Source organism: Trichoplax adhaerens, genomic scaffold, assembly GCF_000150275.1.
Source record: "Trichoplax adhaerens TRIADscaffold_3 genomic scaffold, whole genome shotgun sequence".
In the NCBI taxonomy this organism is placed as follows: domain Eukaryota; kingdom Metazoa; phylum Placozoa; class Uniplacotomia; order Trichoplacea; family Trichoplacidae; genus Trichoplax; species Trichoplax adhaerens.
In genome coordinates, this window is record NW_002060945.1 from 9228136 (window position 1) to 9250049 (window position 21914).

At 37.1% G+C, this 21914-nt stretch overlaps 2 protein-coding genes across 2 annotated transcripts; both read right to left on the minus strand.

The window, feature by feature from the left end:
• Positions 1-12479: 12479 nt before the first annotated feature.
• Positions 12480-13961, minus strand: TRIADDRAFT_55055 (uncharacterized protein; the record flags this gene model as incomplete). The annotated part of the gene is made up of 3 exons (XM_002111237.1): positions 12480-12580; positions 12976-13042; positions 13746-13961. The coding sequence occupies 3 exons, from the start codon at positions 13959-13961 to the stop codon at positions 12480-12482; spliced, it is 384 nt and encodes a 127-aa protein (XP_002111273.1).
• A 2982-nt stretch (positions 13962-16943) lies between these two features.
• Positions 16944-21614, minus strand: TRIADDRAFT_63805 (expressed hypothetical protein; the record flags this gene model as incomplete). The annotated part of the gene is made up of 9 exons (XM_002111238.1): positions 16944-17333; positions 17549-17588; positions 17788-17847; positions 18065-18180; positions 18284-18317; positions 19417-19469; positions 20296-20386; positions 21045-21194; positions 21481-21614. The coding sequence occupies 9 exons, from the start codon at positions 21612-21614 to the stop codon at positions 17121-17123; spliced, it is 891 nt and encodes a 296-aa protein (XP_002111274.1). The 3' UTR covers positions 16944-17120.
• Positions 21615-21914: the final 300 nt, after the last annotated feature.

Genomic DNA, 21914 nt, shown 5'->3' on the forward strand with positions numbered 1-21914 from the left:
ATTTTTCGTTACAAAACTGTCGATATTTCTTTGCAATTGCAATTACTAAAGCGCACCGATATAGGTAAAATTAAACCCAATTTGGTTACTTTCTTTTAATCTAAGAAATACATGTAAAATGCTAGTAATATGAAACGATTATTACTGTATTTATCGTATCCCTTATAAATCTACATAGGTTGAATCAATTAATGGTTGAAACTAGATGCGTTTTCCCTTTTACTTTATCTAAACGTCTATTTAGACGACTATTTTCCGATTTCACTTCATCTAATTCTTCCGTTAATTGGCGGACCTGAAAAATGAACGTTATCCGGTATTAAGTTTAATGGAGCAGCGATACCGATTTTACCATAGCTCAAATTGATCTTCAAGCGTTACTAACAATATACTACATCAATACTCATATACACAACATCTACGATGTATAAGTATTTTTTAATCCTACCTCACGTTGCAATCTTCTTTTCTCCGATTTTAATTCATTGTTTGTATTCTCCTAATAGATGGAATAAAATGAAATACCCCATTAATTCCCACAATAGCAGTTATAAATGCAAGATATGTGTATTCTTACAAATTCTTTTATTTGATCAGCGGAACGTACGGCCTGATTTTCAAGTCGTGAATTCTATAAATTATTGAAATTGGAATTTTACCCGAAGTTAGTCGATGTTATATATATATATATATATTCGTATAGTTATTGGGATAGTAAAATAAGAATACAATAATAATTACGCTAGTTTCCAAACGAGTATTTTCTTGTTCCAGTTTTTGAACTTTAGTTTTCAGTTCGTTCACTTGCTTACCAAATTCGCCTGATAATATAATCAAAATCAGTAACAGCATTTTTTATCATGGAAACAAATACTACACCTTCCTATGGCATAACCTAATCACGTAGCTAGCTGATAATTTCCTTACGTTTAATATTATCGATTTCGACTTTGACATCAAAAGATTGATTTTCCATTCCAGATATTTTCATCTTTGACTCATGCAATTCATTTTTCAGCCTGGAAATCTAGTATTACATCAATTTAAAAGAAATTCTGAATAAATGACTGCAAGAGGATAAAAACAATTTTACTTTAAGGACTGATGAAGTATTTTATGTATAAACCTCATGTAATAAATCTTCTCTTTCCTCTTCTGTAAAGGATAGTAGTTCATCATTAGGTGGTGGTGTTTCCTCTTGTTTTTCTGATACAATCCTTTCTTCAACTTCTCCCTAGAATAAACAATAAGGATAACTTTCTATCAATGCGTTGCGCTGGCTAATTGTTATTCCTTCATAGTTAAGATTTATCGAGCTAAATTTTTATGTTCCTATTAACTACTCACAGCTTCGTTGATTACAACATATTTTTGTAACTCCTTTGCTAACATTTCTACACGATATTCCAATTTCTTATTTAACTTTAGTTGGCGTTCCAAATCCTGTCATATTTACATCCAATTTTAATTTATTTTTAAAGTTAATAAGATTTTAAGGCTGAATATAGTAATCGGTTACTGTAAGATTTATGATCAATCTTTTAGCTTACAAACGTCTTCTTTTTTAGATGGTACTTAGCATCGCTCCAGTCTACTTCCAAATCGTCAATCCTACATGTATCCGTTGATAGAATTAGAACTGATATATATGTACTTGAAAAGGGACTAAAAGTATTGTACATGATAAAAATATACGTTGGAGATAATCTTACTTGTCTTTTAAAACATCTACTTCGAACAATAATTTAGTTTTCTCATTGACTAATTGTGAATTTGATAACATAGCTTTTTTGAAGTTTTCTTCCAAGGCTATAATTTTTTCCTACCACAACAACAAAATAGGATTGAATATGGACGGCAATGTATTAAACAGTCACGGCTACAAGTTTATAATTCTTAAATGCCGAGTACATCAGATATACTTTTATAGATTACCTTACTCCTACTAGATTTAGAATCGTCGGAATCCATTGAACTTAAAGATGATTGATCAGCTTTAACTAGGCTAGTATTTACAGCAGCTACCGCCGTTCTCCATGCATCCTAAACAAGACAATAAGAATCTTACATTAAAATAGATTATATCTTGACAGAGTAAAATAGGAGAGGTAATACCGTATTGATAACACATCAATGTTGTAAATCACAATTTAGAAAGTTTAATTGATTGTAATATTCTCAACCTCATCAAAGACAATATATCTCTGTCCTAAATATATGACTATTATTACTTACTCTTGCTTTATCATTATCGGTTACATTACTATCAGTCATTTTTTCTGAATCTTCATCAACCTATAGATTTCATAGATAAAAGAGGAAAACGGATTATTACTTATCTATTTTCTTCATACCGATCGAGTCTAATTAATGATTGTTCATAAAAAAGCTGTCAGTAAGAGGTGCTTTTAAAAGTGGAAGTAACTATAAATCAGAATAGTTGTACGGCGATAGTGTCTCATAGCTAAATCTTGAGTGATGAATATTCAATGTGTATCGCTGAATGATAATATGCTAGTGTACTAGCGAGATAAAGATATTACTAACGATGAATGACTCCAAATAAAGAATATAAGAAAAGTAGCAAGCAGCCATAGCTATTCCATCAACGACTATCATAGTATAACATGTACAATTTGAAATTTCTTGATTGATACCCGTGGTATTAATACTCGGTCGTCGATTATAGTTTGAAACTTGAATTATAATTATTCGTATACGTAGAACTAATTCAATTTAAGTAACTAGTAGTATCGATAGTATTAATACTGTAGATTGTAGTTTGAAACTTTCATTATTAGTAGAGTATATGCGTATGTATGTAGAACTAATTCCCAATAAGCTGCTAGTAGTATCGATGGTATTATACAAATCTATTGAGTTGGAAATTTTAGTTCTTAGTAGAGAGTATGTGTTAACCTTTGTGGAATTTGTCCACTTCTAGCTACTAATCGCATCGATCGTATTCATATAAAATCGATTTAGTTGGAAACTATAGTTTACAGTAGAGTATATGGAGAAGTAATTCACTTCAATATTGAGATCTAGATCATCATTATTGACCAAAAGCCTACAGTACTTCTGCCTACCCGTCGCATCGACGGTCTTCCAATATAAAATCGATTTAGTTGGAAACTTTTGTTATATATATGTCGTTTACCTTATAGATAATCGGTCATTTTGCAAAATGATCAATTATCTATACGGTAAACGACATATATATATTATTAAGGGAGTATATGGAGAAGTAATTCACTTCAATATTGAAATCTAGATCATTCTCATTGACCAAAGGAATACAGTACTTCTACCTACTAGTTGCATCGATGGTAATCATCTATAATATCGATTGAATTGGAAACTTTAGTTATTCGTAGAGTATGGTATACGTAGACCCTAGTGGAACTTCATTTACTTGTAGCTAATACTGTAGTCGCACCGATAGTATTTGTAGAAATAAAATGGATTTAGTTGGAAACTTTAATTATATCTCTATATTATTAACAGAGTATATGGAGAAGTAATTCACGTCAATATTGAAATGTAGATCATTTTCATTGACCAAAGGCATATATTACTTCCATCTACTAGTCGCATCGATGGTATTCATCTATAACATCGATTGAACTGGAAACTTTAGTTATTAGTAGAGTATGGTATAAGTAGATCCTAGTGGAACTCATTTACTTTTAGCTACTAATGCAGTTGCACCGATAGTATTTTTAAAAGTAAAATGGATTTAGTTGGAAACTTTAGTTACGAGTAAAGTATATGGAGAAGTAATTCACTTCAATATTGAAATGTACATCATCGTTATTGACCAAAGGTATCCAGTATACATCACAACGCATATCTTATTGCATTAATTAGGCTTCGTCAATTTAAAATAACAAATAGAAAAATGGCTTAGCTGGATAGTTTATATCAACAATGATTCACCATTAGATCGAGAAAGGATAACCCTATCTAAACAATAACTAGCTTGGAGAGCAAATTACACTACGACTGCATGCATGGACTGATGGAAGAAAAAATTGTAAATTGTACGGTAAAATACTGTCACCATGTTTGATTCTCCAAATGGGACGCCAAGTGCTCGTCACTTATTGCTTCAAGATGGGCTAAACTAAAAAAGATTAGATTCTATCTTTCGTTGGATGCAGTAATTCTACACATCAATACAGTAGTATCTCTTGGTACACCGCATGCATTTCTACGCAATCTGTCTACAATACTAAATAAAATGGTTGATTGGAGATCCAGTTCGTTCTATAGAGCACAATAGTGTGTTGGATTGGTATGCAAAAAGCAGACTCAATTTGGTGTTAATTCTCTTCTATACGATGAGATTACCGTAGCGATCAGCTTCAATAATAAACATGATCAATATACAGTCGATTAGAGTAGAGTTACTGCATGCTAAGAATTGAAGAATTTTTCCATCGATGTTCGAGTCCAGTGTTAATCTAAGCTAGCTTGTGGATGACTTTGTATCTCTTGTCTTTTTTTTGCAACTGTGTTAACAATACGAGTATAAGCGATTCTTCATGGAAAGTAAAGGTACATTCGCTTGATTGATTGTAGCCTCTATGTGGAGGACACTACTGTATCTATTTCAATCAAGGAATCTGACTGCACTTGTGTCTTAACATGGTAGTCAAAAGAGCTTTACAGGCTCAAGAGAGTAGATGAAAGTGGAGTGAATATAAATAATTTATGATTACTATTGCTACAACTACAACGACAGCCATGATTGTTCTGGATAATAGACTTGGTTAATTGGATAAGCTCGTTGAAAATGGAGTCAAATCACACCAGTCAGTCATTACAGTACCCATCTAAAGTATCTCTGCTAGCAATAAATCAATCCATCATGGATAGAAATTTCGAAAATCCTACTTATTCAACAATCTAAAACAATGATTATTGTTGAAAAGGCCATCTAGGCCTATTCTCACATGATTTGTACACTTGTTCAAGTCTATATACATTGCCATCAAGAAAGCGTCGAATGTTGTATGATTACATGGTAAATTGATGAATAGAATTGAAATTGGAAAAAAAAAATGAGAAGCAGAAAAAGTGGAGTAAAATATCAATACAGATATCCAAATACACATAATAAGCAAGATGTAGAAAAAGACAGTTGGCCAAGGGATAGACGATCATCGTAGCCGCGTTTTTACTACTGTCATCATCATCTTTACGATGTCTACAGTATACTATAGCGCGGTTCATACAGTAAAATAGACTTTGCCTCAAAGATTGACCGAACTAAAATGGAAAAGGAACACTTTTCACGATCAATATCATGAGCGTCCATGTAGATCGACGAGTATGCCAATCAATGCCACCAATCATCTGGTTGAATATTGCACTGAGAGTGAGTTTTTGTTGAGGGAGGATGATCTGGATTGTCGTTATTGAAATTGTTGCATAACAATGATTTCAATTTACTGTGTTGCAAGGGATGATCAAGACGAATTGACGAATGGCAGCGTTCAAATACTAGTCTGAGAATTGGGCTAAAGTAAAGCATGGCAAAAGAGTATGGGCATAACGTACTGTAGATGAAAGAGAGTCATATTGTCTTAATACTAACGAGTCATTTCGCTACTAAGAGGACAGTTAGCCAAGATGGAATCTATCGTTTAGAGTAGAATTAATTTTCAGCATAGATTTGTTGATGAGGATAAAGATGAATAACATGATACGGGTATAAAATTGAATGATATCGTTGTACTGTAAGTAGGCGATGTGAAAAGTATACGATGTCAACTGCTCTCTTCTCATCATGGAGGATATCTCTATACGATGACTAGTAAGACGATGGTTAGCCAAGACTGAATTGATCATTTGGAGTAGGGTAGATTTTCAGGGCAGGTTTCTTTATTAAGATAAAGTTAGAAAATAGGGAAATGGAATGATATCGTTCTACTATAAGTAGTCAATCTGAACATAGACGATGTCAACTGCTGTATTTTCATCATGGAGGATATCTCTATACGATGACTAATAAGATGACGGTTAGCCAAGACTAAATCTATCGTTTAGAATAGTGGATTTCTTGGTGAGGATAAAGAGTAGAAAATGATGGGTATCAAATTGAATGATATCGTAGGTGATCTGAAAGTATACGATGTATAGTGCTGTATTCTCATCATGGAGGATATTGCTACACGATGACTAATAAGATGATGGTTGGCCAAGACTCAATCCATCGTTTAGAATAGAGTCGATTTTCAGGACAGATTTCTTTCTTAGGATAAAGAATAGAAAACGGTGGGTATAAAAATGGAATGATATCGTTATGAAGCTCAGTCATCAGGCGATGTGAATTATTTCCTTCTCATCATCAAGGATAAGGCTAGACGATTACTAATATGATGGCTAGCTCAAATTGAATACATTGTTTCAATTATCGAACTGGCTTTCTTCATAACCATGAAGATTGGAAAATAGTCGGTACCAAATGCATGGATATTGCTGTCCTAAAAGTAGATGATGTGAACTACTCTGTTTTCATCATGGAGGCTGGAAAACATCGGTAAGCCATTTGGGGCGGATTAGACTAGAATAGCGACAATCTGCAAGTCAGACTATCCATCTGGAATGGAATTGATCCACTGGATGATGATGAGCATGGGGCGATTGTTGTTGTTTTAACATGGAAATCCAAAAGGATATACAGTACTGCAGTTGTTACCCCCCGATCGGTTACTTAAGATGACTCTACTAAAATGATTTACTGGCCATCGTGACTATCGTTTAAGCTGGCTATCCATAGGGGGGCAAAGGGGGGAAAAAAAGGATTCATTTAGCTAATTTGAATGGCACACGATCTCTATCCATAGTACAGTACAAATGGAATTGGAATGAATAATGTCGTTGTAATACGATCCGCCATTGTACAACTAGCAAGTTGTAGTCTAGGATCAACATGACAGTCGTAACGTAGACGGATGATGGTCCTCTCCGCCATCATCTATTTTCATCGTAGGGTTATGGTAACATGATGGATGATCGAGTCAATCCTTCTTGATGAACAAATCTCTTTCTCTACCCAATAACATGGTGATGATTGAGATCAAGAGTCTGCTACTAGGTTATGTACAACTAGCAAGTTGTAGTCTAGGATCAACGTGACAGTCGTAACGTAGACGGATGATGGTCCTCTCCGCCATCATCTATTTTCATCGTAGGGTTATGGTAACATGATGGATGATCGAGTCAATCCTTCTTGATGAACAAATCTCTTTCTCTACCCAATAACATGGTGATGATTGAGATCAAGAGTCTGCTACTAGGTTATGTACAACTAGCAAGTTGTAGTCTAGGATCAACGTGACAGTAGTAACGTAGACGGATGATGGTCCTCTCCGCCATCATCTATTTTCATCGTAGGGTTATGGTAACATGATGGATGATCGAGTCAATCCTTCTTGATGAACAAATCTCTTTCTCTACCCAATAACATGGTGATGATTGAGATCAAGAGTCTGCTACTAGGTTATGTACAACTAGCAAGTTGTAGTCTAGGATCAACGTGACAGTAGTAACGTAGACGGATGATGGTCCTCTCCGCCATCATCTATTTTCATGGTAAGGGTTATGGTAACATGATGGATGATCGAGTCTATCCTCCTTGATGAACAAATCTCTTTTTCTACCCAATAACATGGTGATGATTAAGATCAAGAGTCTGCTACTAGGTTATGTACAACTAGCAAGTTGTAGTCTAGGATCAACGTGACAGTAGTAACGTAGACGGATGATGGTCCTCTCCGCCATCATCTATTTTCATCGTAGGGTTATGGTAACATGATGGATGATCGAGTCAATCCTCCTTGATGAACAAATCTCTTTCTCTAGCCCATGTCATGGCAATGATTGAGACAAGAGTCTACTACTAGGTTATGCATCTATTTTCATCATGGATTGATTGGACTTACCTCTTGTGTATGCTTGACTAATTCTTGCATTCTGATGGATCGAGCTTCAGCACGAGCAGCTCTTTTAGCCACTAATTCTTCTTCAGCCTAAGCAAAGAATGGAATAAAAGAATAAACTCAATCAAGGCTGATTATGCCATGGTTGCATTGATAGTAGAAAAGGCCATTTGCCCTTGTCAATCACAACGTTTTCCACTTTGTCAATGATTAATGGTGACTACAAGAATCTTTAGAGTAGGAAAAGGATCGAGGAGAGACGATTAAATCTAGTTTTGCCTTCCAAATAAGAGCCGCAAGTAGATTGCCAACTGGGCCATACTACTGGTCCAGTTGGGTACGGTAGACGATCCACTTGGTGCAGTAGTCCTCGCGTTCTATGACCTATTGGCATACTGAAGGGTAGATTGTGGAGTGTGTTTTCAGGGTAGTGAGTGTGGATAGAGCGAGTAGGTTACAGTAAAACGAACGTCGCCAATCAGTGCCTCATCGACGAGACAAGGCATGACATCATTTTACTCGATATCCCATAGTCTAGTAGTCCATTGAATAAGAAATGATGTCGCCAATGACACCCAATAGAGGACAACGGGAGTGACATGACTTTTAGACAGTGCTGGATATGGACTGTAATCATGGAGTAGCAAGTAGAAAAGAAGATACCTCGAATCAAATACGACTACAACAAGACCCTTTCACTCCATCGAATTTGTGTGGTAGCACTGGGCGATCTAGTTTGGCCAAAAAAGGGTTGGAAATGCCTCCCAAAAGAAGAAACTACTCTCATGCTCAGTCAAAGTAGGCTGCAATGCCGACTGGCCCGGTCTGGTACGGTAGGCGTGGTGGCTTCCAAGACCATACCGACTGTATGTACACGAGTTGGTATCGACATCGAGAAGCTTGGAGTAAAAGCAACGTCGCTAATCGATGGATCATAGACTAGAAAAGGTATGACATCGTTTTGCTCAAGAAGGCATGACATCATTTTGCTCGATAGCCTATAGTCTAGTCGTCAACCAAGCAATCGTAAATGACGCCTAATATGGGACCAAGGCAGCGACATGACTTTTGTACACGAGTCCCACTATGGTGGAGATCGACCATAATTATGGAGTAGAGAACAAGATACTTGTAGGCCGATTGGACTAATCAAAAAGACAGCAGCATCTTTTTACTGCATAGAATCGATGTAGTAGCACTGTGCGATCTGGTTTGATCAGGAAAGGATTGTACAATGCCTCTCAAAAGAAGAAACTAGTGAGTACAAGACCTATTGCCATACTGTAGTTGGTCACGACATCGAGTAGCTGCGAGTAAAAAGAATGTCGCCAACTGATGCCAAAGAGACTAGACAACCTAGAACATCATTGTGCTCGATATCCTATAGTATCATAGTTAATGAAAGAAGAAATAATGTCGCCAATGACGTCCAATATAGGACTACGGGAGCGACATAACTTTTGTACACGAGTCCGACTATGGTGGAGATCGACCACAATTATGGAGTAGAGAACAAGATACTTGTAGGCCGATTGGACTAATCAAAAAGACAGCAACATCTTTTTACTGCATAGAATCGATGTAGTAGCACTGTGCGATCTGGTTTGATCAGGAAAGGATTGTACAATGCCTCTCAAAAGAAGAAACTAGTGAGTACAAGACCTATTGCCATACTGTAGTTGGTCACGACATCGAGTAGCTGCGAGTAAAAAGAATGTCGCCAACTGATGCCAAAGAGACTAGACAACCTAGAACATCATTGTGCTCGATATCCTATAGTATCATAGTCAATAAAACAAGAAAGGATGTCGCAAATGACGTCCAATATAGGACTACGGGAGCGACATGACTTTTGTACAGGAGGAAGGAAGCACTCGTCGAGATGGACTACAGTCATGGAGTCAAGGACTCGAAAAACAAGATAACTTTAGGCTAATAAGACTACTAAAAAAATTCAGCAACATCTTTTACTGCATAGAATCGATATAGTAGCACTGTGCGATCTAGTTTGATCAGGAAAGGATTGTACAATGCCTCTCAAAAAAAGAAACTAGTGAGTACAAAACCTATTGGCATACTGGAGTTGGTCACGACATCGTGTAGCTGCGAGTAAAAAGAATGTCGCCAACTGATGCCAAAGAGACTAGACAACCTAGAACATCATTGTGCTCGATATCCTATAGTATCATAGTCAATAAAACAAGAAAGGATGTCGCCAATGACGCCCAATACAAGGCAGCAGGAGCGACATGACTTTTGTACAGAAGGAAGGAAGCACTCGTCGAGATGGACTGCAGTCATGGAGTCAAGAATAGACTCAAGAACTCAAAAAATAAGATAACTTTAAGCTAATAGGACTACTCAAAAAATTCAGCAAAACCTTTTACTGCATCAAGTGTATGTGGCAGCACTGTGCGATCTAATTCAATTAGTAAAATGCCTCCCAAAAGAAGAAACTAATGGTGGCTTGTAGATCGCCTTTCTACTCTTGACTCAAGTGCATCGTTGGCTGGCCACTTGCAATGCAGAAATTGCTTCCTAGCTACTTCCAGCTCGCTATCAAGACTGCTAAAAGAAGGAAATGAGAGATTTCCTTCTACAGGGAATGGATGAATTGTTCTACCTCGACGCTACCGTATTCGTCAATAAAGTCCATAAGCGCCATCATGCTGCTCTCGTCTTGTCGTGACTGGCTATAGAAGTTCATAAACCGTAAGCGCCCATTTGTGTTGGATAGGTCGATGGCATATTAGCATCGCTGGGTAGCACAGCAGTTAAGCTCTAATTCAATTTTCACTTGATTCAAAGCAATGGAATGAATTTGATTCAATGGGAAAAGCCTTCAAGAACATTCAACTAGGATGAAATTTCCTTCACTCATAGTGATCAGCCCAGTGTGGTGTGCACACTCGTTAACAGTCGATGCCTGGCCAAAATATCCACACCAAATCACCAATGTAGGACTTTATGAGTCAGCAGCAAACTCAAGCTGTGACTTGTCAATACTATTTTGTTAGTGGTCAATATCCCTAAAAGGATTAGTAAAAAACTTCAACTAGAAAGGAAATTGCTTAGCCTAGCCGCTAAAACGGCTTTATTCAGACACAGCATCGATGTACACTTGCTCCCCTGGTACAGCACTGTGTGCTCAGCTGCTGCGCCTTGTGCGACCCATGCTAATGTCAAAATACGATAGAAGTCTAGCAGGAATTGCTGGAAAAATAGACTGGTAAAACAGGACTAGTTTACTTTTAAAAGATAGACCTCTAGCAAGGATTGCTGGAAAAGTGGACCGGTAAAACAGGACTAGTTTACTTTTAAAAGATTGGCCTCTAGCAAGGATTGCTGAAAAAATGGGCAGGTAAAACAAAACTAGTTTACTTTTAAAAGACAGGCCTCTAGCAAGGATTGCTGGAAAAATGGGCAGGTAAAACAAGACTAGTTTACTTTTAATAGATAGGCCTCTAGCAAGGATTGCTGGAAAAATAGACTGGTAAAACAGGACTAGCTTACTTTTAAAAGACAGGCCTCCAGCAAGGATTACTGGAAAAATAGACTGGTAAAACAGGACTAGCTTACTTTTAAAAGACAGGCCTCCAGCAAGGATTGCTGGAAAAATGAGCAGGTAAAACAAGACTAGTTTACTTTGAAAACATGAATCTTTGGAAGTGATTGCTGGAAAAATTGGCAGGGTAAAGTGCGACTAGTTTACTTTTGAGAGGCTCTAGTAGACATAGCATGACTAGTTTACTTTTTACATTAAGGTTAAAAGACATACTAGCAGCAATCAGTGGAAAAGTTGGCAGATAAAACATGACTATTTACTTTGGAGAAACAGATCTGTAGCTAGCAGCAATTACTGGAAAATGGGTCAATAAGACATGACTAGTTTACTTTGAAAAGACAGACCTTTAGCGATCGCATGAAAAATGGGCAGGTAAAGGTAAAATACGGCTATGTCAAAGATAGGCCTCTAGCTAGCTGCAATGAGTGGGGAAAATTGGCTAGACTATACCATTATGCTTTGCTAAAGGCTACAGTGCCGTCTATCGCGCAAATCCAGTTAGTCATAATCATGATGGAAAACTACAGTGCTACCCTAATCTCCAATGTGCACGCAGGATAGTATAGCGGTGGCAAGGTGTGTAGTTTACTTGTAACACAAGATAGATCAAGGCGATTTCATTTCTCAGTTATCTTCAGACGCTGTCATTATCCACTGTTAGTAAATTGCATGGAGAAGGTTAATTGTAAGAACGAGCTCGAGCATACAGTATTGTAGAATAATCCGATTTCACACTCTTCTAATCCATCCAACTTCTATAAACAATGTCCAAGGTGCAGTTTATTTAACTCCTTCTGTACACACAGTCATGACACTACAGGACATGGATTGAGTTCTATTAATGTCGATGATAATCGAGTGCAGCAGGCATTCAAAAAAGTGCCCAAATTCAGACGTTGAGACAGCTTCAATCTTGTACTCTTTCAATCACTATTCTTGATTTTATGCTCCCATCCTACTACAGTTTATCCGTCATGTCGAGATGGTAGTAATAACCATTTCAAAGCATGAGCGGGCAATCGAATGGCAGTGCAATATTTGTTGGGCTTGGTCGAGTTATTATTGACTGACAAGAATAAACAATTTCAATATCGATGCAAAAGTGGATGGCATACCATCCATGGCAATCGATACTCTTGTCAGTCTTTTACAATTTGATCAAAGCAATCTATAAAGAAAGACATGAGTAAAGGAAGCAACACAGAGTCGACAATGCTATTTCACGCCATTTTTAGCCAACGAATCTATAGAGAGAGGCATCAGTAAAGAGACGAAGGCGTCGACAATGCTATTTTCAAGCCATTTTTGGGGGGGGGGGGGTATCTAGGAAAGAATAGAACGCGTAATGATGATGGTAAACGTGATCTTCCTCTTCAACGATAGCGATACAGTCATGGAGTTAACGTCGACATTCACAAGTCTACTTTGAATGCATGGACTATTGCCATCGGGCGAATTAACCGTTCCATTTTCCATTCTTAATCACCACAGCAACAATACAGTTGACAAGGAACTCAGCCTGTTTATCCTAAAGAGCAGTAAGAAATGCTCTCTTGATTCATGAATCCTGTCTACCGTTGTGGTTGGTTGCATCAAGTTAAGATGGACGCTAATAGCCTAGCCCTAGACAGTATGAATACTGAGTCATTGTAGAGTTTGATGTAGAAGACTTGGAGCTAAATCAAACTCACGGTGTCCATTAGCGTTTCTAGATTGGAAGTGGGAAACAACCTCCCCCCCCCCCAAAAAAAACAATCCATATTATAGAAACTTCCGCTTGACTGTCATCCTATCATAACCATGTAGACACTAGCACTACTGTCCATTAATCGACAGTAAACTCTTCTACTGTCGATGGATGGAAAAAAAAGCAGCAAAAAAAACAAGCGGTAACGTCGACGCCTATCTCCATCACTGTCTTTGTAGTGTCCAAATAACATTGAATCATAATCGCAATTGAAGACGATGAATGGAGGATATAGACAGCACGATAGACTATCGCTATGGAAGGGTAAGCAAGCAGCCATACTGTATTCCACTCTATTCAGGCTTTCTTTGCTAAACAGATCCTGTCATGCTTGACAATATCATCAATCGGACATACTACTGTCGACATGTTGTCAAGGTAGTTTTTGTCCAATAGTTAAAAAACACTCTGTTGGAGAAGACCATTGGGGGGAAAAAAACATCAAACTATCCGTCTACAAGAGTTGTTGTTGATGATAGCCTACCTTACGACTAATTTTATCTAATGCTTGATCTTCACCACTATAATTCTTGGCGGCGATCATGGATCGCTTTCTGATCAGACCAGACGATCTGCGATCACTTTTACTTGTTGTTTCATCGTGATCATCACCAGGCGTTGTCATGCTCTTGTTGGCATCATCGCTTGTATTTCCTACACTTGTATTGGTATCAGCAACTTGATTCTCGCTATCATCCATTTCTTTTCAATCCTATTTTGAATACAAATACAACTATTTTACTTTGCCTGATCATCGTATTATCGACGAAAAAGGTTCCATGCTGATGATAGATCGGCAGTCCTTTCTCATCCTTAGTCAATATTCAACTTAATCCCAACACCATCATGAAGACCAACAACACTTTTAGACTGTCCAACCTACCGTCAAGATGATGGTGGCGTCTTTCTTGCTCGCTCTACTCGTATAATACGGATTGCAAACTATCAACAGTGTTGTACAATGGTTAACGGCTTAATCTACAGGTGGATTAAGCTAATACAGCCAAGTCGAGAGGCTAATTTTCTCCAATCAACAATTTGGATGGACAACTTGGGCCTATGTCGGCAATAGTCTGGCTAGGCAGATTGGCCAAGGAGAAAATGCTAACCCACCCATCAACGTCCGTCCGTACTATATCCAGATCGACACTGCGTTGTAAGCTACCGTATGCGGAGTGCAAGTGGACGCTCAGCTTGGCTTCCATGGTAGTCGAGATACGCAAACAAGGTTTTGATGCGTATACTGCATCTATTCTAAGGCGGGGAGCAGTGGTGTTGGCTTTTGCAAGCTGTCTGCAAGTCGATGCAAGGCTTGCCACCGATGGTGGTCGAGAAATTCAAACAAGGCAAGCAATCCTATGCTGCATCCACTGCAATGCGATGCAGCGTTTTAATCTAGTGCATGTTGTGCAATTGGATGCAAGGCTTGGTAACGATTGCAAACAAGGAATTGACTTCCACACAGCATCGACTGCAATTCGATGCAACGTTGTAACCTATTGCAAGCCATCTGTAAGTTGATGCAAAGGCTTGGCACCGATTGCAATCGAGAAACGCAAAGAACGGATAGACTCCTATACTGCATCCACTGCAAAGCGATGCAGCGTTCTAACCTAGTGCATGTTGTGCAATTGGATGCAAGGCTTGGTAACGATTGCAAACAAGGAATTGACTTCCACACAGCATCGACTGCAATTCGATGCAACGTTGTAACCTATTGCAAGCCATCTGTAAGTTGATGCAAAGGCTTGGCACCGATTGCAATCGAGAAACGCAAAGAACGGATAGACTACTATACTGCATCCACTGCAATGCGATGCAGCGTTCTAACCTAGTGCATGTTGTGCAATTGGATGCAAGGCTTGGTAACGATTGCAAACAAGGAATTGACTTCCACACAGCATCGACTGCAATTCGATGCAACGTTGTAACCTACTGCAAGCCATCTGTAAGTTGATGCAAAGGCTTGGCACCGATTGCAATCGAGAAACGCAAAGAACGGATAGACTCCTATACTGCATCCACTGCAATGCGATGCAGCGTTCTAACCTAGTGCATGTTGTGCAATTGGATGCAAGGCTTGGTAACGATTGCAAACAAGGAATTGACTTCCACACAGCATCGACTGCAATTCGATGCAACGTTGTAACCTACTGCAAGCCATCTGTAAGTTGATGCAAAGGCTTGGCACCGATTGCAATCGAGAAACGCAAAGAACGGATAGACTCCTATACTGCATCCACTGCAATGCGATGCAGCGTTTTAATATAGTGCATGTTGTGCAATTGGATGCAAGGCTTGGTAACGATTGCAAACAAGGAATTGACTTCCACACAGCATCGACTGCAATTCGATCCAACGTTGTAACCTACTGCAAGCCATCTGTAAGTTGATGCAAAGGCTTGGCACCGATTGCAATCGAGAAACGCAAATAACGGATAGGCTCCTATACTGCATCCACTGCAATGCGATGCAGCGTTCTAATCTACTGCATGTTGTGCAATTGGATGCAAGGCCTGGTAACGATTGCAAACAAGGAATTGACTCCCAATTCGACACAGCGTTGTAAGGTAGTTATAACCTACTGCAAGCTATCTGTCACTTGTAACCTACTGCATGTTATGCAATTGGATAGAAGGCCTCGTAACGATTGCAAGCAACGGATTGACTCCCATACTGCATGTACTGCAATTCGACGCAGCGTTGTAACCTACTTGTAACCTACTGCAAACTATCCACAAGTTGACACAAGGCTTAGCACCGATAGTAGTCGAGAAACGCAAACAAGGATTGACTCCTCTCTTGCATCTACTGCAATATGCGACACAGCGTTGCAACTTAATGCGTACTGTCAACCATCTGATGCAGGGCCTCGTACTAATTAATTCTAGTCGAAAAATGCAAACTAGGGATTGACTGCCATGCTGCATCTACTGTACTGTATATCGACACAGGGTAACAAGGAATCGTACAATCGCCAATAGATAGTGTAATAATCTACCAGTATTCTCAATACATTCTCCACTAAAATATTTCTCCCCACGAATACTACCTACAATATATACAAAATGACTGGTTGCTATTGGAAAGAAATGATTTTTATTTAAGATAGAATGAAACAATATCAACATAATTTTGTTTCTTTAAGGTCGTAAGATAATTTCCATATCGTTTGACAACAACTTATAATGCTCCATCAACTATAGCAAACCTTCATAGTACATCTCTTATCAATCGCGTACTACAGTACAATACAATTAATATTAGACTAAAAATGCCAATTCATCAGCTAAAATGCTTGACATTTTACATGATAAAGTGAGTTAATGGTACTCTGTACATTTATACATTAGTCATGTTCATGGGAAAATGTCATCAATATACTTACTCATCTAGTAGTAGTATTATACGACTGACAACAGTAACTAACAGTAGCTGACTGTAATTCATAAAAAAAAATAATATCATTTAAATACTAAATTAAGTGTCGGATAAATTCTTTGGAAAGAAATCTTAAACGTGGTACTTTCCATGTGGAAATGATTGATAAACATACCTTTTAGCTAAGGTAAGATTTATAATATACAACTACTTTTTTAAAAGCGTTGCTCAAGCATAGCATTGTTCATACTAGTCAAACTAAAATCTACCCGGGTATGTCGTCTCTATATTACTGTACATACAAACTACAGACGAGCATAACCGTAGTCTAGTAAAACCATAGTGTCCCAATCTTATTACATACATTTAATAAAAGATTACACTATAGGGTAAAACACAGTAGCCCTTTCTAGTAGCTCTATGAAAGGATATGGATACATTCGAAAAGAATAACCACAATCCAATTACTGCATTACAATTAGCACTTGTACGCGTATGCTGCTCCAGCAACATCGGTACTTTCAATCTCGCATCGTTGCATTGAATTACAACCGTCACAATCGTGTAATATATGATTTCCAGCTACATTAGCGGCAGCACATTTGAGATTTTCAAATAATACATCCAGTTCTTCTAAATACTCTTTAGTCCATTCAAGAGTATCAGGCTCGTTAAAAACGCTTTTTATCTTCTGTAGAACATGGAATATAATACGACATTAAATTATTATCATTATCACCAGTCGAAATCTTGACTACAGTAACGTCGACAGAGATTTGACGCCAACATGACACTACAACTCCTTTATAACTGTATACATAAATAATCCAACAATTTACTACCATAGTGTATGCGTTAATGAGATAGACACGTCTATCATTAACCAAAAGTAATAATTAATCTCACCTTGAATAGATCTCGAATAGCGCTATTGAGTATATCCGATCTAAAAAATAAAAACAGAAAATAATAGTATGAAAGGATAGTTCAATTCCAATACGTGATGTTACATCCATTCAACATACACCAATCAATACTAAATTACCAAAGGTATAAAGGATCAAGTAATATGCACAATTTTACTAATGACAACTTTCACTAGACCATAGATATTATATTACTACCACTCTTAAGTAATTTCTTACTTTGATTCTAACATTCTAGTATCCTCTCTGCCACTAGCGATCTTCACCAAATCTTCAACACTTGAGTTTACATGAAAGCATTAAAAGACAATTTTAACCAAGACAGGATTGAATAAAACTATAACCGTCCGACATAAGATATTTATGCCTTCCTATGGCTACAATTATACTGTTCAAATGAAACGCCGGCACCATTTAGCCAGTAGAAAATGCAAAATTTAAAGTTTGTATAGCATCTATGGTAGGCACTAAAAAATAGTATAGACCAATAGCTTACCAGCTGTCAACTCTTTTGCACAATCGCACCACGTCTTTAACAAATTCACGCGAACGAAGTTGGATAACATCAGCCATGACAGTAGAGACTAACTTCTCAGTTAAATCGTGACATGTCTACATGTAATGATAATAATCAGCAAAGAATCTCAAGTAAATCATATGCTGTACTAGTTTTTTGTCTACAGTAGTAACATATCATGTCCAGCTAGTACCCTACCTTTAAGATTTTCACGCAGATAGGAGTTAAAACCCTGTGTAAATACAACGAAACGAATTAGTCTATTTTACAGCATCCTTCAATAGAGACTGTATAATTTTGAATGTGTTCTATATTAGTAACAGTCTTATTTTACATCATACGTATACAGTGCTATAGCAATAAAGTTTAATAACAACATGATTAACTTCAATTCACGTAAAAAGGCAAGAATCTTAACAAAGATTCATTATCTTTACTGATGGCTATATTCAACTGTACTGATAGCATTGATTTTTTTCAGTATCATCTTTGTTTAATGTTACATCGCACTAGTAGTAGTAGTAGTAGCCTTAACGCAGTACTGTCCTTGTAATCAAGCGAATGCAATAGAGTTCAGTTATCTTGCTAATTGCTAATGGTAACATTCAATTCTATTGATATGATCGGCTCTTAAGAGCTGTCTTCCTTCACTTTTATAATATACTAGCAGCAGCTTTGTTATGTACTAAATATTAGACAAGTTCAATAGCACCATATAGCACAGTCTATTCGTATTAAAGGGCAATATTATCGCAATTTCTTATAATAATACAGCAAATATAATAAGACTCATTTATCTTTGCTAATGGTAATCTTCAATTTTACTGACGTCATCGACTTTAACATTATCTTCGTTCACTGTTATACTATATTAGTAGTAGTTTTATTATACAAAAGATATCAGTAATATTCAATAGCACTATCAAAAGGCAATATGATTGCAATTTCTTGTAATAAAGCAAATGCAGTAGCCCTCATTTATCTTTGCTGATCGGCAATACTCCATTCTACAGAGGCCATTGATTTTCTAACATTATCTGTACTTATAACATACTAAGCTAGCTATAGAATGCACTAGAAACTCTTTACCATTACTTGTCTGAAGCTACTAGTAAAATATAGTATGATTATTCAACAACCATGAAAAATACATCTTCATGTAGCTATAGGATTGTAGAGGGATACCTTACAGATGTATACTATAATATAGCTACTAGTACTGTTCGGTAAGAAATGATATGACAATTGGAGTAATTTTGGAGGAAAGTTTTTTAACGCAAAGTGATATGATTGTCTTTCTACTGCTTTAGTATCTGCTACCATAAACATACCTTGACGTCTCACAGAGGCCGTTATCATTTAGTTCATCGTCGTCAAAATCAGGCTGTAAATGATTGTATAAAACACATTATTACTTTGCTAGAAAGTATTTCATTTCATTACTTTCATAGTATTTGTGTAGTTTAATAATGACTAAGATAACTCGACTAGTTTTCAACTTGCGCAGCAAATTCCAAATGAATATCGATTGTTATTTAAAGTAATTGTAAGACTCTAGAAATCACGAATAAACATAACACAACCTATAGTAATTGTTGATATGATGCTTGATAAAAGTACAATCATTTTATCGTATATTGCTTTAACGTTACTAGATAGCTTTCTATCCAATATTAAAAAACTAAAAAACTGATATTATAGCCATAAGGTAGATATTTGAGAATAAAGTATTATGTAGAGCTACTTATCCGAAAGAGTAATAAATAGTTACAAAACGTAAACACTCTCAACGAGCGCAGTCATCCTTTCTTGGGAGTGGGTTCGAATGAACATCGATAGTAATTTAATATAGTTTAATGACTTTAGTAGAGATCTCTTGTAATATAATCCAACGTAAAGTCTCTACTGCCTGATAAAAGTATCGTTATTTAATTGCTTTATCTTGTGTTCATTAAAATTGCTAGACAGATTACTATGAAACATGAAAAGGCTTGAAATAAAACATGTAGTTGTATAATAGATATTTCAGTCCGAAGAATGGTCCATAGTTACATAGCTCAAAAAAGCTGATTGTAAAATACAGTAAAACCATAATACCTTCTGGAATAGCCTGACTGCAAACGTAACTGATTCCTTCTCAAGTAAACCATATGACATACGACAAGTAAAATTGTATTTATTAGCGCTAAAAACCTTATCGTAATACAAACCTGATAGACATCAACTTGTCGTGAATTGGGTAAAATATGGCTGTTCGTATCATCACTATTTCGAAAGTAGGAACCAGGAGTAAAATCATCACTGTAAATAGAATACCATTACACCAGTGATAAGTTAGTAAGCGATACTTTAACGTTTAGCTATTACATAGATAATGTATATCTGTAAAAGTCATGCATCGCATATTGATTACTGTATACTGTATTTGGCCCTTTTTTTTTAAGTTGTAGTATGGTAGGGCTTTACTTATTCTATTTCAATAGGGATTGGGCTATCTTGTTGTCGCGATGCTATCGCACATACCGCGGTCAATTTCAACAACAGATTCGTAACGACATTGGACGTTTATTTTGGCCTTTTTATATTACGGTTTTCATGAATTACAATTAGCAGAATGGTGTGGTGATAATTTTACTTCTTTACAGCGAGTAAAATGGCCACTTTTACATCATTACTACTGGGTATTTGTGTATTTATTCAATTTCTTATTAACTTAACGTCAGTAATTAACCCGTTAGCAAATGTTGAATACATATTCAACAATAGACAACTATCGTAAACTAAGCAAGCACTATTGAGTCTGATCTATATCAATTTAGTGATAGGTTGTCCTTTTAAGAGTAAACTAGTGCATGACTCAACCCATCAAGTGTTCATCTATCCAGCCAGTTTGCAATGTTCTATTTTGATTCCTTCGCTGGCGTATTTTAAAATACGTCTTGATCTATTAGTAGACTACCTTGGTGGGACAGTCAGTGGAGAGTTGATTGATGAATTGATGTAAAAGGAGTCATCTAGTCTAGACACATGCTTTAGCGAAAAGAAATTGGCTAGTATCACCATGCAAGTTTCCTTCCAATCCGCTACCTTCACTAGCTCGATCACTCTACTATTGAAATCGATATACAGGAAAAGTACAACAAGAAGCCCTAAATCCCTATTGCCTAAGCATGCAAGCACTGACAAAAAAAAACCCAAAAACTCTCTACTACGTGATCGATTCAACCCGATCGAAAACAATAACAATAAAGCTGTTCAAGAAGACGTTGAGTACTTGAAGCGAGATTAGAGTCGTTGGAAACGATTCCCTTGACCTATTTCAATTTCTTTCTCTTACTCTAAACTAAGCTGATGGCTATTGATTTGTTGACATCATTGAAATGGAGATGTATTACCTTAGTTTTAAGTTCTCCGTTAAATCGACCTTTCGGCAATATCGATGTCGACATACTGCAACAAGCGCGATCGCGGCCACCACAAACAGGAGAGAAAGTAAAACGATCGGAATGGCGATCAAAGTATCAATCATCGTTCTATTGCATGAGCACCGTATGTGTGCAACCTCTCTCTATGAATCAAAAGCAAATTTAGCAAGCTGTTTTTCCTGTCCTTGAAACAAATCGTTGACTTTAACCAAGAAGACTCAGAACGCGTTGCAAAAGCCGCTGAGTAATGCCGATTGATTTTCCTCCTATTAATTAATTTATTTACGGCACAGTACAGTCCTGGATTATTTTGGGGGGGGATTTTTTTTTTCCGCTGTCTGGTGTCCGTCTGCGTGGATGTCTGTAGACGGTACGCCTGGCGTCCGGTTCAAGCAAGCTGGCTA